Source organism: Myodes glareolus, chromosome 22, assembly GCF_982192425.1.
Source record: "Myodes glareolus chromosome 22, mMyoGla1.1, whole genome shotgun sequence".
NCBI classification, from domain to species: domain Eukaryota; kingdom Metazoa; phylum Chordata; class Mammalia; order Rodentia; family Cricetidae; genus Myodes; species Myodes glareolus.
This window is the reverse complement of record NC_142047.1, coordinates 61,771,819-61,787,654: the sequence shown is the minus strand read 5'-3', so window position 1 is coordinate 61,787,654 and position 15,836 is coordinate 61,771,819. Positions and strand designations below refer to the sequence as shown.

The 15,836-nt window shown below is 39.2% G+C and overlaps 1 protein-coding gene across 1 annotated transcript in view; it reads left to right on the top strand.

Annotated features, from left to right (window-relative positions):
• The window catches only part of LOC148118628 (contactin-associated protein like 5-1-like), a 901,008-nt gene that overhangs the window by 721,195 nt on the left and 163,977 nt on the right, over positions 1-15,836 (top strand). Inside the window, exon 14 of the mRNA XM_087900698.1 lies at positions 6,456-6,612. Coding sequence (XP_087756824.1) covers positions 6,456-6,612 — 157 coding nt within the window. The remainder of the gene's footprint in view (positions 1-6,455; positions 6,613-15,836) is intronic.

Below are 15,836 nucleotides of genomic sequence, written 5' to 3'. Positions count from 1 at the left end.
GCTGGTCCTCACACATGTTCAACAAACTACTTTGTTGACTGAGCCATATTTCCAGTCCTACTGTGTGTCTATCTCTTCTCCTATACAATTGTTTAGCTGACTTGCTGTAGGCAGAGACTGCTTGTTTGTTCCCAACTGCCCAGACCTAAAATAATCACACAGAAACTACATTAATTACAATGCTGCTTGGCCTTTTATCTAGTGCTTCTTGTGAACTAACTCTTACATCTTAAATTAACCCATTCCTATTATTTTGTATTTTACCACAAGGCTCAGGGTTTACCAATAAGATTCCTAGATGTCTGACTCTGCCTTCTTTCTCCCAGCATTCAGTTTAGTTTTCCTGTCTAGCTCCATTCTGCCCTGCCACAGGCCAAAGCAGCTTTACTCATTAAACAATAAAATCAACACATGTACAGAAGGACTTTCCACACAAAGATGTGTTGTGTTCTCATAGTAGAAGTAATTCTTTGGCCATAGAATTTCAGTGACCTCAACTTTCTCTCTTATTTTATATTCCCACACCCTCAAGCCATAATCAGTAACAGACAATGCTTAGAGAATGTGGAGTCCTGTTTCTCTAAAGATATTGTAGTATATCAGATCTCTTTTTTGTGGGGGCCTTACCTGCTTAAGTACTTCCCTCCCCAAGTCTTGGTGGAAGTCCTCAACATGGTATGTCCAAACAAGAGCCACTGTTTGCATAAGACTCTTTACAGTTATTGGCCAAAAGTCAGTGTCTTGGTCTGAGTTGAATATTTATCTCACTCAGATGTATGTTACTTGTAGCTGAAGACATTCTCTTCTTCCTCTAGATGTTAAGAGAAATTCAATGCAAAGTCTTTTAAAATTTCTGTGACTGATGAATCATAGCATGACCTTGTACAACATAGACCAGAGAAACCATTAATTTAATGATTGTATATACTTTTATATTATTTCATGAATAATTCATCATACTTAATTATTCATATATACTTTATATGTGTATATATACACACATATATGTATATGTCTGGCACGCATACATACACACACAGAGAGAGAAAGAGAGAGAGAGAGGAGGGGGGTTGACTTGTGGATTTGTTGTTTGGACATGAAGTGTCCCACACAGCTTCATGTGCTTGAGCACTTACTTCTGGGTTGAGGGGGCTTTGGAGGAAATTTATGAGATGAAGTCTCATAGGAAAAAGTAAGTTACAGAAGTAGTGTTTGTAGCTCAAGATCTCCTTTTTTCCTAGTGTGGATTGAAGGCAGATGAATTGTGACCATCCAGCCTTCTGTTCCTGTCACCATGCCTTCTCTGTCATGATAGGCTTTGGAACAGTGATCCAAAATGACCCTTTTCCCATTAAGTTGGCCTGGTTAGAGATTTTCTTGTTGTTGTTGTAGGAAGGAGTGCGTGCTTAACGAGGTTGTAAGTGATTACCTATGAGAATAGTTTTCCCAACATTCTCAGAAGAGCTGCTAAGTGAACACGTAAATGAAAGGTGTTAGACACAGAGTGGAAGAGCTGGAGGTGGAGCTCACGTGGTGGACTGCTTATTTAGCATGCATGAGTTCTATCCCCAGCACTGCATATACTGGGTATCGCATTGAGACAAAAGGATCAGGAGTTCCATGTCATGCTTGGTGACATAGTGAGTTTGAGACCAACCTGGGATACAAAAGACCCTATCTTAAGAAAAAAAAGCCTCAGAGCTAAGATGAGACCATCATTTTTAGGAAAACTGGCCATCTAAATTGAAGAAACTTACAAACACCCTATTGGGAAGGGTTGATAGGTGTACATATATAGATTGCATGGCAGAAAACAGGACTGGGTTGAAAATAAGATTGAATTTACTCTTCCTTTTGACTTACTGAGCTTGCCAGAATGTAATGCTATGCCCACGTGCCATCTCAAAACAACGAATGCTCAGGGAATATCATGGAGAAAGGAACGGAAAGCTGTGAGAGCCAGAAGATCAGGAAGATGCTATGAAACTGTTTCTCCAAGAAAGGACAGGGAAGTGACATCCATGATACATTAATACCAAAATACTTGCCAATATGGAAAGGGGAATTCTGTTGGGGACCCACTGCTAGATAAGAAGCTGCGGGCAACTAATGACCTCTGAGAGAGGGAGAGTTAATCTTTCCTAAAGATTAGTCCCCTAATTGGCTTTCCAGTACCAAGTGATCAGCCCAGAAATAATATGCAAACAAGCGAAAATAAATGCACTCAGCAGATTGTATTTATATATTCAAGCATATATGTTTAATAAAAAGATAATGAGACTAGCAATGTAAAAGGAAGGACTTGGGAGAGTGGGACATTGAGGGGAATTGAGAAAGGAAAGGGAAGCAAGGAAGTGATGTAATTATATCTTAATTAAAATTAAAAATAAGAAAAGGAGAAAACTAATTCTCTGAAGAATGTGAGGCAAAACAAAATAAAATGAATTAAAGCAGTAATAACAGTGGCAGCCACAGTTCAGGCCAGCAGGCTTCTGAACTCTAGAGCTCTCTAGCTCCTTGCTCGTATTGTTCATGAGCTACCCGCACTACTCCTGTAAGTAAGCACGGCTAAACTGTCCTGGCTTTTGTGCAGACATCACTGAGAGGCTGTGTGTTTGCAGTCTTTTAAACTTTAACAATTCAAAACTAAAGAGAATCTCCAGTTTGAATTCTGTTCATTAAACCCCAGTTGTGCACAGAGGCTGGTCCATGGTTTCATGTGGATTTATTGTATCAGGAAAACCGTAATTGACCTAAGCCTCCACAAAATAGTCTTATACTTAATTATTCTATTCAATGGATTGTTTTTCAGGATGGGGAGGTGCCACCATGGCTGAAATGTTTGTTTTTTAATTATGAGAACCTGAGTTTAATCCTCAACACTTACTTTAATAAAGAAAAAAAAACCAGATGTGGTGGTGTAAATCTGGATGTGCCCATGATTATATCCAGCCCTAGTTTAGGGGAAATCGAGATAAGAGGATCCCTGAAGTCTCCTGGTATAGGTGACTTGTTATACTCCAGGTTCAAGGAAAGATCCTATCTCAAAAAATAAGATGCGGTGCATTTGAAGAAGAGTCTGGACACTCGTCTCTAACCTCTACCTGCACACACATGAATACACACACAAGCACACATATTATGTGTTCTTGTCTCCTTAAGCCATTTCTCTGTAAGTTGCATATTCATACTCATTGGAGAAGCTATAGGAGCAGCCTGGTTAGTCTTACTTATTAATAAAATTTTTGGACTTGGTCTTATACAATGGTTGGAATGCAGATCCAATATAGTTCTTTAACAGTTTATAAAGAAGTATCAATGGGTTAATATTCCTCTTTACTCTCTCATCTTCCTTTTCTCTTTCCATTCTTTTTTTCCTTGATTCTCATCTTTCTTTATCATTTCTTTCCTGTCTTGATCCTACTTCTTCCCTGTCTCTCTCTATCTCTTTCTCACCCACACACGTGCACACACGTGCACACACAAGCATGTGCACACACACACACACGGCTCTCATGACTCTTTCGTGTGCCTGTGTGCTTATGCATGCATGTGGAGGTCAGAGAACACTGAATGTTTTTCCTAGGTGCCTGCCACCATGCTTTCTCCCTCACTGGACCAGAGCTCTGGGAAGTATAGGCTAGTTGGCCATGGAGCCAGGACATCCATCTGTCTCCACCTTCTCAACACTAGGGTCACAAGGGAACACCACAGTATCTGAACTTTTCTTTTCTTTTTTCTTCTCCTTTTTTTTATAATGTAGGTTATATGGGTTGGGATCAGGTCTTTAACCAATAAGACCAGCACTTGACTGTCTATGATTTCTCCCCACCTATAGTTTGTATTTTAATATATTTTCGCTGTTAACAATGTAAAGTCAGAGGCACAATTTGTTCGTTTATTTGCTTTGGTTTTGTTCTGTTATTTATCCCTGATGATGTAGTGCTTAAAGTAGTGCCCAAAATAGATTAAAATCTTTGGTAAATGTTTGTTGAATAACTCAAAATTTTAAATATAAATAAGTAACGATATTTTATGCATTCACTGATGGAGCAGTTTTCTATCAATTGAAATATCTCAAAGGCCAAAATTTGCAGTTAAAATATAGATGATTTCCTTGACTATATGATTAGGTTGTGAGTTAAGACAAACCACAGTGGTTTGTGGTTCTCAGTTTCCTCATTTTCTCTTCTCTCCATTACTTTTACAATGGTGAAGAAATAAAGATGGGTTATCCAATAAAAAAATGAACCTTCATACACACATATTTAAATATGAATATATTTAAGTATTTTCTGTTTTCTTCTTTTTCGTTTTATTTTTTGTATACCATTAAAATAAATAACCTGTCAGCTGTTCAGGGCCCTTGAGAATGAATTGTAGCCAGGGATTTAGGAGGAAGGCAATTTATCTGACATTTACTTGAAATGAGAGAGATGTATTTTGTTATTTAAGGAGAGAAGAGTAGCAGTTCACAATCATCCACATGGGAATTCTAAGCAGAAAGACAGCACCAACGCGACTGTAGAATATAAGACATGTGTAGTGGCTGATGGTGGTTATTTCCAGCTCTTCTCAGTGAAGCAGCCCATCAAAATGACTATGTTTCTCATAAATAGTTCCCAATTTTTCTCATGACTTATAGCATTGGTCTTCTGATTGCCTTCTCTCTGTCTGCTTGTTGTGAAGACTTCCAGAAGTCAACTGTGGGGACAATTCAGAGAAGAATTTAGTGAGTACTTTGTAAATGTAGAGAGTGACTGTAGGCAAATAAAGATGCCCCTGTACAACAAAATCTTGCTGGTGTAAAAGTCCCAACTGAAATTAGCTACTGCTTTAGAATGGTTGTTTGGTTTGCTTTGAGGCAGTATCTTTAGTAGCCCAGGCAAGCACCTGACTTGTTGCATAGCTAAAGACGACATTGAAGTTTTGATCCTCTTGTCTACACATCCCTAGTTCTGGGACTCTGGGCCTGCAACACTATACCTAGTTTATGTGTGTGGTGCTGGGAAGACAACCTAGGGCTTCGCACATACTAGGCAAGCACAGAGATTTGTGTCCTTTGGACTATATATATCCCCAGCCTCAAGAGTAGAATATTACATCTCAAAAATGAGTAAAAGAACCTGTTATTTGAATTGTTGTTTTAAATTTGAAGTATCTGGCATTTACTAAGCAACAGGAGGACAGCCAAGGGAAGCCATGTTTGGATCCTTCAGCTGATGCTGTCCAGGGCCTCCATTTTTTCTGCCTGCTCTTGTTTGGAATGTATTATCAAGTTCTGAATAGCACTTATAGGCTACTATGGTATTCACAATCATTAAAGATTACAGAAGGATAATTAGCTCCCTGAGCTTGGGTTTTTGTTTTTCCTCCTTAATGAATCATAGTTCCCTGAAGGTCTCCAGGGTGTGGTCTTCATAGGCTTTTTTCTCTTAAGTGAAAGTTTATGACTTCTCTTAGAGCATAAGGTGCTTCTGGTATTGTTGAAACAAATCAGTGGGTCAAATTCCTCTTGCATGTGCTTACATTCTGCTTCACCTTAATTTCCACCCTCTTTGATATCTACCAAAAAGAACACAGGATTGGCTAATCTTGGCCCTTATCGTGTTATTTTGTCTTGGGTAGTTTCAAAGGAAAGTCATTTTATCCACATATATGAAGGTGTGTGTGTGTGTGTGTGTGTGTGTGTGTGTGTGTGTGTGTGTTGTTTGCTTAAAAACAGATTCCAACATTAGAGAGAAGACCAAGAGACTGATGTCTGGTGATTAAGGTGACGTGGAGGAGCAAATGTAGGAGAAATGACATACAGGTCATGAGAGACTATACAGATAATTTTTCTAGTATCCAAATATGCTATTCCTTTGAGGCACGGCCTGTGAAAGTTCAGTTTTCCTTTTAATTCCACTGGGTGTTGGTGTAAAGCACACAGATATGACCAGTCACTTAAAACACATGTGGCACTGACCCACTTAAAGTAACCTTTCAAAACTATTTTTCTAAGGAAAATATTTTGTGTGTTGTAATTTTTACTTTATTTTACTTAAAACTATGTCAAAACGGTTTATTATGCATTTTTCAAACTATAAATTTTGCATTGCTACATTTGTAAATAAAGTATGGTTTTAAATACTTTTAAGCTGATATGACTAACTCAGTTGCAATATTGTTTAATTGTTCTCTGTTTTAGTTTATGTCCCTGACTTCTAATGTTATCATTCATCAGTGTTTAACTATGTTCTTTTAATAAAATGTTTGTACATCCATAACTGTATGTATAGAGAAATGAAAGAGATAAAGGAAGAAAGAGAAACTAAATCCAGAAAGTGAGAAAAAGGGGGCAGGAGAGACTGCATATGTTTGCACATGTGCACACATACACACACGCTCACATACACCACCATGAGCTCCTCTGTCGTATTCCAACTCACACTCACATACATCTTATCTTTCAGATGGAGCCCCGTTCACCTGGTGGATTGGCAGGTCTAATGAAAGACACCCTTACTGGGGAGGCTCTGTTCCTGGGGTCCAGCAGTGTGGATGTGGCCTAGAGGAGAGCTGTTTGGACATTCGACACTTTTGCAATTGTGATGCGGACACAGACGAATGGTAAGGAGAGCTTCATTTTTCCTGCAATGATGGGAAATGTCTGGTGCACAGAATTACTACTAAGAGAAAACAATGCAGATAACAAATGCAATGGAAATTAAAGCTGAAGGGAGCCTGAGCTGAGAGATGGGTCAGCAGTTAAGAACAATGGCCGTTCCTCCAAAGGACCTGGATTTGTTTTCCAACATCATTGTAATCACTGACAACTGTTTTTAATTCCAAATGATGTGATGTTCTCTTCTGGCCCCTGTGAACTCTGCATGCACATGGCACACATGCTTAGGAACAAGAAACACATATACAAAAAATAAAAATGCTAAAAGCCTGCCATTGTATGTTCAGAACTAACACTAAGGTTTATGTCAACTCTTGTATTCTGAAGTTTGCATTCAAAGCAAAGAATGCAATGTAATATGAGATTCGCTATTTAGTCAGCTTTTCCTTTTGTATACACCCCCGTGTGTGTGTGTGTGTGTGTGTGTGTGTGTGTGTGTGTGTAGATACTCTTGTGTGTACGAGTGTCCATGCATATGTTCACGTATGTGTATGGAAGCCAGAAAACAACTTTCACTGTTATCAATATCAATCACCTTGATTTCCCAAAATTGTATCTTTCTCTGGTCCAGAACTAGCCAACTAGGCCTGGTTAGCTGGCTGGCAATACTGTTGCAGACTCATTAGTGCTGACCACCACACCCAGCCTTTAAACGTAGGTTCTGGGGATCAGTTCAGGTCCTTCAAGTTGAAGGAAAGCACTTTACCACCCAACCATCTCTCCAGATCTTGAGTTAGATTTGAAACACACATGATGGGAAAAATCTAGAAAGAATGATGTATAATTATATGGATTTTTTTTCACTGACGTTTTATTGCATTTACCACCACTGTTAAAGAGACCTTTAACATAAAATTAAAATTTTTATTTTACTTACTGATTTTGACTTTGTGATCATATAATTCTCACAATAATCTTGATGTTCCATAAGAGTATTACCTTGAGAAATATCAGTTATAAAAGAGTTAAATGATTGTTTCTGATGTTATATACCTCTATCAAATGGCAAGACCAAAATTTCAACTCTAGTTCACTGGATACTCAGTCTCTAGTGCTTTCCTACACTATCTCTGACATGCGAAGTGGTGTCTAAGTTTTCACGTCTACATTGTCTTCAACCTCCAGACAAGCTCTTCCGTTTTCACTTTATCAGTTATGAAAATGTGCATGCAGCATATCCACTTTTCTTTTTCATGAACTTCATCCTGTGATTTCCTGTGTTTCACTCTCTCCTCATCAAATATCTCCCAACTCTAGCTGAGAAGCCCTGCGATGCTTCTCTCAGACCAGTTGCAATTGCTGTTGCACACAGTAGTTTATTTCACTGTTGAAACTGTGACTGGCAAAGTCCAGTTCAATGAAACTTAATGTCGAATCAAAACCTGAAATAAGCTAATGTTTGGAGAGATAACTCATGCAATAAAGTGTCTGCCACACAAGGATGAAGTTCCGAATTAAGCTCTCAGCACTCCCATAATTAAGTAATTTAAACACGTTGGCTTGTTGGTATGGTCTTGAGTTCATGGCACTGGTAATGTGGAAGCAGGTATGTCCTTGGGCACACTGGGGATGTTCCAGGAGAGAGCATCCAAAAGATACCCAAGCAAACAACTAACCAAACAAAAGAGATGGAAAGTGCCTGGGCAGTGACAGCCATGTTTATCCTCTGGGCTCCATATTTACATGTGTAAATGTACATGTGCTCCTGAACACACACACACACACACACACACACACACACACACACACACACACACAAATAATCTTAGATAAAGAATAATCAATGTCTTCATCTGCTTCTATAATATGTAGACGATGAGTTCAGAATAACACAGAGATGCTTAAGTACAGAGATGAGTTCCTTTAGATGCCTCCGTTACCCCAAAATCTTCATGTGGAAAAACAAAGTTGACTGAAGGTCAGATGTCAGCTTCTTTCTTCTTTGTTTTCCCTCTTTACTTTGCAGTGAACTTTATTGCAGCATTATAAAGGCCTACACATAAATCCCCTTTGTGTCTTGGATGGAGAGCAAATCTCTATGTACCACTAGCCTTGTTCTATCTGGTCCTGATGCAATAGACATCTGATGAAAGTTTCAGGGAAACAAATTCAGAACATCTTTGGAGAAGGATAAATTAATTGCTTTTCTTTATACAGAAGGAAGAAACCTCAGGAAGGAACGATCTATTTTGGCTCATAGTCTAAGGGTGTAGTCCATAACGACAGGGAAATCATGGTGGCCAGTGCTTGAGACAGCTGGTCACACTGTGTCCACAATCAGCAAGAAGAGAAAGTGGTGCTGCCACATTTAGAGTAGACCCTCCCTCTTCAAGTAACCCAGTCTAGACATTCCCTCACATACATGCCCAGGTTTGTTTCTACATCATATTAAGTTAGTAGTTAAGAGGAAAAATCAAACTAAGCATCATCTCCAAGCTTAGGGGAGTTGTGTGAAGATTTGTTAGTTGGTTGTGTTATAAAACAAACAAATAATCAAGAAATCAACTGAAATCCGAGAATTCAAGGTACTCAGCTTCACTCATGAGTTTGGGTAATATGTCCCTTCAGTGTGTCTGGTATTAGACAACATTTACAGATATATAGGCTCAGAATAAAATGCCTTCCCAGGAAATCGTACGATTGGAGAAGCTGACACAGGGAGAAAATGCAAGGCAGAAGCTGCCATTGAAAGTGGAGTATTTCTTCTTTTGTATATTTTTTTTCACCGAGACACTGCCACTGTGTGTCCCTTCTGAAAGTACAATTGTCAGGGCTTAGTTGATTGTATAGTACAGACTGGAGATAATAGTTGTACCTCACTTATCGAAGATGAAGTGTTCCTGTATTTTCTTCTCCAGAACATTCTACTGATTACACTATCCACTCTGATCCCACTCTCCACTCTGATCACTCATCGAATGATTTGATTATCAGTTCACAAACTTCTGAATCACTGATGAGCTCATTTAACGTCACCACCTGTGCTGTGCTTACAGGGACTCAGCTGAATTCTTCTCCCCACTCCTCTTTGCCAGCACACCTGTATGCATACATACAGATGCACATGTGCATGTGTGCATGAGTATATTGAGGACTGAAGCCAACATTAGGTGATGTTCCTCGAATTCTATCCACCTCAGCTTGTTCTGAAGCTCATTTATGTAGCAAGGCTAGCTTGCCGGTCATTCTTAGGGATCCACCTGTCCTGCTTCTGCAGAGGAGAGGGATTATAATCATGTGCTACAACCTGCAGCTTAATTTTAGCTAGGTTTTGGATGTCAGATGAAGGTTTTTTGCTTGCACAGCACTCAGTTGGCTAAATGAGTCATTTCTCCAGTACTTGCAAGACCTTATAACATCATATAGATTAACACACGTTTCATAAATCCTTCTATTTCTTTATGGAATAAACACCTTCTCTTAGGGTTATCAGCATTTTTAAATACAGGTCTTGCTCAACAGTTGTCTTAATTTGCTCTTTATTGCTGTGATAAAATGCCCAAGACAGGTTAGAGAAAGAGGATTTCATTAAGGGCTATAGTTCTCGAGGGATAAGTGTATATTACTGTCACTGTAGGAAAGTTTGGCAGCAGGCAGACATGGTGACTGAAGCACAAAACTTAGAGCTCACATCTTAAACTACAAGCAGAATATTCAGTGAGCAAAGTAGAAATGGTGTGGAACTTTGAAACCTAAAATATGGCCCCCAGTGATGTACTTCCTCCTTCACGTCTACATCTCCTGAGCCTACTCAAACAGCACCTCCAACTGGGAACCAAGCACTCAAATATCTGAGCCTATGGTTGATGTTCTCATTGAACCACCACATCCAACCTACTAAGACCCAAAGGAAAGGACTGAGAGTTCCTATTAGGATGATCGCTTTACCCAATAGAGTCCATGTTGAACAAGTACGTGTAAAGTCTAAGGGAAAGAGATCTAGACATTCACATCTTTCTGCTAATGAAGAAGAGGCTAAAGTCTGGGGTCAACTCATCCAGATTTCACTGATGACTCGAGAATAAGTTGTATCCTGTGGTGGGTGTTTTCTAGGACACACCATTATGGAAAGAATTATTGAGTTAATTTTCCTAGGACGGTGTGCCCAAATATCTCTTCGCCTGAGTTAGGGAACCAGTGACAGATCCAAGAGCCCATTTCATCCAAGTCTCAGTAAGGAGTTTACTAAACTTCCTTATACAGCACTCATAGAAACATGAGTGAATCCAAACAGCTGTGTCATTTCAAAGTCACACCCAATCATGAATAATAACCTCATAGAAACCACATCCTGGACCTCCTCTTCATGAGGCCCTCCACATCCTATGTGCTCCAGTATCTTCCAAGATAACATTCATATGAGGTAAGACAGTAAGAAGTAATATCTGGAATCCAATCCAGGAGAGAGAACTTAATGTCACCTCCTCTCCTATTAGAGAGTGGCTGCAACTCCTTAACCATGACCATAGACCTGTCTACGTCTGTATCATTCTGTTCAATTAGTTGCCATGGGTATGGAGCTGAGACAATCTCTACTCCATGGACCTTCTTATTATTTCTAAAATACCATACTATATCACAGTGTAACTTTTGTGCCAGCCAGCCAAGAAAGAGACAGAGAAAACCGAGTCTCTGCTTCTGAAGCATCCACAAGACAGGGGGGAAGTGCTCCTTTGCCATCCTTTGCCATGAGTAGGTAAATATGATACATTTGGTAGCAGTATTAAGAATTTTCAGTCCAGAATCTGAGTCTAGAATTTGGGGGAGCTGATTTCCAAGGAGAAGAAGGAGCTAAGGTGGAGCAACTACGCAAGTGTGACATGAAAAAGAGAGACCCTCGTCACTCAGACTGAGAAATGTGTATGCATATAAAGTCACTACTTAAGTGTGCTGGGGTTGTTGGTATTTGAAATGAAGAAATAGAAAGAGGTAGTATTGGATGATGGAATGTGTTAATTGAGTCACATGTATTTCTATTTCTCCCCATGTAGAAATACATGTGACTCAATTAGCATTTCAAGAAGAACCATTTTGCTTAAAATTAAAGAAAGCCTCAACTGGATATATCAGTCAAAGACTTACTCAGACCACATATCTGTTAGTGTTGGGTTCCTGGTCAATTACTCCTACTAAAATGGACAAATGTTGCGATCTTTCATATAAAATGGCACAACAATTACATGGAATCTATACAGCCCTTCTGGCAATCATCATCAGATTATTGTATTGCCTCATATAAAGTTGATAGTCTGTAAATAGCCTTGTTTTTTTTAAAAGAATATTGGCAAGCTTTAAAAATTGCCCTTGCACTGTGGAGAAGGGGTGAAGGAGAGTGGGGAGAGGCAGGGAGGGGAGGAGACAAAAATGTAGAGCTCAATAAAAAGAGAAAAAAATTGCCCTTGCCCAGTACAAACACAATTTTATTTTAAGTATTTTCTCTCTATACTAGTTTGAGTCTGTGAATGAAGACTCTGGTGATAACCCTTAGCTTGAAATGCAAGGTTTCACATCTAGAAACCAGGACCAATAAAAGTGAAGTTCCCTTCGCAGAGACCTTCCAGACACCCCCCTTCACTGTTGAAAGAGCAGAGGATTTGGGGGGGTTTGAGTTCTACCCATTTGCCCTTGGTGCTTCCTGTTGTGAAACAGTGGTTTTGTTAGATTGCCAACATGGAAACTGTCATTATTATTTTTAAAGAACAATACACTTTTAGGGGATTTTTTTCTTTTCCTTTTCTTTTCTTTATTCATTATATAGAAACCCAGAGACTTAAAGTACTGTATAGAGATTAATTATGGTATAATTTTTCAGTCATGAATGGGTGGTGATTGAAGAGCATCTCTTGGACAAATATTTCCCTCTCTTTTTTGGTAACTGTATTAAATTCAGTTCAGACTTATTCAGTGTTGACCACATTTTTCATTTCCAATATTATGATAAGAACTAACTACCAAGTATTCTGTGTGCATTTTTGTTGTGAATTAATTTTCTAATCTCTTTCAATAGTGGTTCTCGGGATTAGAGAGATAACTTGGGTGATAGTGTATACCACACAAGCATGAAACCTCAGTTTGATCCTCAGTATCCAATTAAAAAGTCAGATGCGAAACCTAAAAAGGAAAAGCTTCCAGGCATGCTGTAAGCACTTATAGCTCCAGGTATGGACAGGTGGAGAGAGGCAGATCTGAAGGCTCTGCCAGCCTTTCTCATCAGAACACTTTACTTGCTAATGTTTATCTGTTTCTTAATCTGCTTTTTGCTCTGTTTTGGAACCATCCTCCCAGAGTGCAAAAACTGTAAGTGATTAAGTGTTTGGGGAGCTGTCAGTCACTAGGTTCTCAGGCATATCTGGAATTGGCAGCGAGTCAGCCCTTTGTGTTGGAGAGAAGTGTGTCTACCCTTTGTGAGACTGCCTTGCTTTCAGTGTTCAAAGAATGAGCGAGTGAAGTGAAGGCCTTGGAATGGCTGCTTTCTGTCATCTCCTCTTGGCTAACTCTGCTCTCTGCCTGTATGAGATTGTACTGCTTTGTGTTTTATTTGTTGTCTCTTTTCTGGTTCTTGAGAAGGAACCAAGTCTCTCTACAACCAAGCTCTTGCCCCCTACCATTCCTGCTGCGTGAATCATTGAATTACCCCTCAAGCATTTACAGGCTGAGGTTATTTTATAAGAGCTTGTTTAAATCCAAGATTGGTTTTAACATGTTTTAAAAATAAAATTGACTTGTGGTGTAGCCAGTGGAGAGAGTAGATGGTAGTGCATACTCCAGAGATGACAGGAAAGTGAAAAAGAGGGGTACAGGGTCCTTATAGCAAATGACTGAAATTTAAAGCTAAATGTCACAAGATTAATTTTTGAAAATTCTAGATGGAGTGGAATTACTTGGTGCTTTGTAAAGAATAGCACTAAGAAGCTTTCTGGAAATAGACTGAACGATACAGCCATCCTATCATCTACCAAGAGAACATACTTAGTATGACTAGCTATGACTGATTTCAGCTCTATGGAGCATCCTTCTAAAGTTTGTAAGAAACAAAGATGAGGTCATGGAGATAGCTCAGGTGAAAATGTACCTGGTGAATAGGCATGTGAACCTGAGTCTAGTCTCCAGTGATCATGTAAATGAACCAGGCATGAGGAGTCACGTGCATCAAGATTGCGTCAGTGAAGACAGGACACATCCTGGTGCTCGGTGGAGAGGTCCAAGGAAATGGCATCCAAAAAATGTATGCATGTGGACTCTGCTCACATATGTACACACATTCGAGTGCATCCATACATACAGGTGCATCCATATATTGATAAACATTAGACACACACACTCAGAAATGAAGATGTAGCCTGAGGTTTCTGTCTGTATTTGTCATCTTTCAAGTCCTACAGAGACACCAAAGCCTAGTAATATGTGGGGCATGGCCAAGTCAGCAAGTTCCAGGTCATGGAGAAGACCTGCCTTGATAAATAATGTGGGGAGCCAGTGACTCCCAGCATTTACTCTAAGTGTAGCCCACACTCAGACCTGAATCTACAAAATGAGCCCTTTGTATCTTTCATCTGCTCTGCAAGCCTCATTACACTTCTAAGTCCTACTCTGTCACCTTTCAGATGATGCATAAGGTTAATGATTTTACTGAATATGTAACTTTAAGATTTATTTTAATTTAATATTATATTAAATTATCTTTAATTTAAGATTTATTTAAAATATACATCTTTATTATGATATTCAAAGATTCCAGAATATATGAATAAAAATGTCTTTACCTCACCAGTGCTTTGAATCTCATCTATCTAGCTCATGTGTAAAATATTTTTATTTTTAATTGTTTGATAGCTTCCTCGGTTGCACTCACCACCCTGTCCCGGTGCCCAAACAGGCTGAGCTGGGGGATTTTATGGCCCTGAGGAAGGGAGGAAGAAGGGAAGGTCTAAATTTTTATTATGGAACAGGATAATCAAATCACACATTTGCCATCTCTTAATTAGGAGACTCTAAATCATTCAACCTCTTGGAAATTCAGGTCCTTATTTTATTTTTAAAGATGGAGAAAGGTGGCGTAGCTATCTCTGGAGATTGCTGAGTTAATAAATAATCTTCATATCTATCGCATGTAACATGTCGTCAACTTTGAAAAAGTATGTGGTTATTGTTATTATTATTATTTGTAATATTACAAAGTCTTAAATTAATTATAAGAGGCAACATTGGTTTGGATATTAAATTTATGTTTATGAAAACTATGAATTAATATATATGTGAATTCAAAGGACTAACACCAAGAAAGAAATATCATGCTAGAGTAATGAAATTTGCTTCAACTATCTAATTCTGGGTGGAGCAAGGAGATAACTCAGAAGTCTAAAATACTCCAAAATGGTATTTCTGGTAAATTCACCATTCAGTGACTAGACCTGCATGTTTGAATGCAGCAAACGGGCTGTTAGTGTGAAACTGAGAAGGCTGTGTTCTCCCACAGCATCTGCCAAGGTGACCCAGGTGTAATCTCAGGGAGTCAGTGGTGAAAATGATTGCAAATTGGTAAACTGAAACTCAATCAATGGAATTGTGTTGTGTGTGAAGAAAGTCTGTGTGAACAGAATAGGGATGGTCAGCCAGAGACCAGCCTAGGACGACAGTTGAAGGAGTCAGGGCTGTTGCTTTGCATCCAGCAATGTCTAGGAAAGATAGTGACCACATGGTGCTGCACCAGCTTCCATCCAGGAGGAGCTGCTCTCGGCCAGTGGGACACCAGAGGGTATGCCCAAACACTAATGTGGAATCCATTCTTGACCCTGAGAGAAAGAATTTCAGAATGGCCATTTGCTGAACAAAGCTTAAATGTAAAGACAGAAGTGACCGGTAGTGTTAGGTGTTAGAAGTAAATACCTCTGTGGATGCTGTCAGTGTTAGTCAGAGCATTAACAGGGTAAATGGCAAAACTACGAGGTTGTAGGGCACACAATTGTGACTCAACATCTGCGGTCACTCATGGCACATCTTACTCCGTCACTGGCGTGAACCAGTTGTATTTTCCCACGTGGTTGTTAGGTTCAGACATCAGTTTTCTATAACCTAAAATTTCAGGAAAGTCAGCTTTAATTGAGGAATTGCATCAGGTTGACCTGGGGGTGGTTATCTTAATTGATGCAAGAAGACTGTGAAAAATACC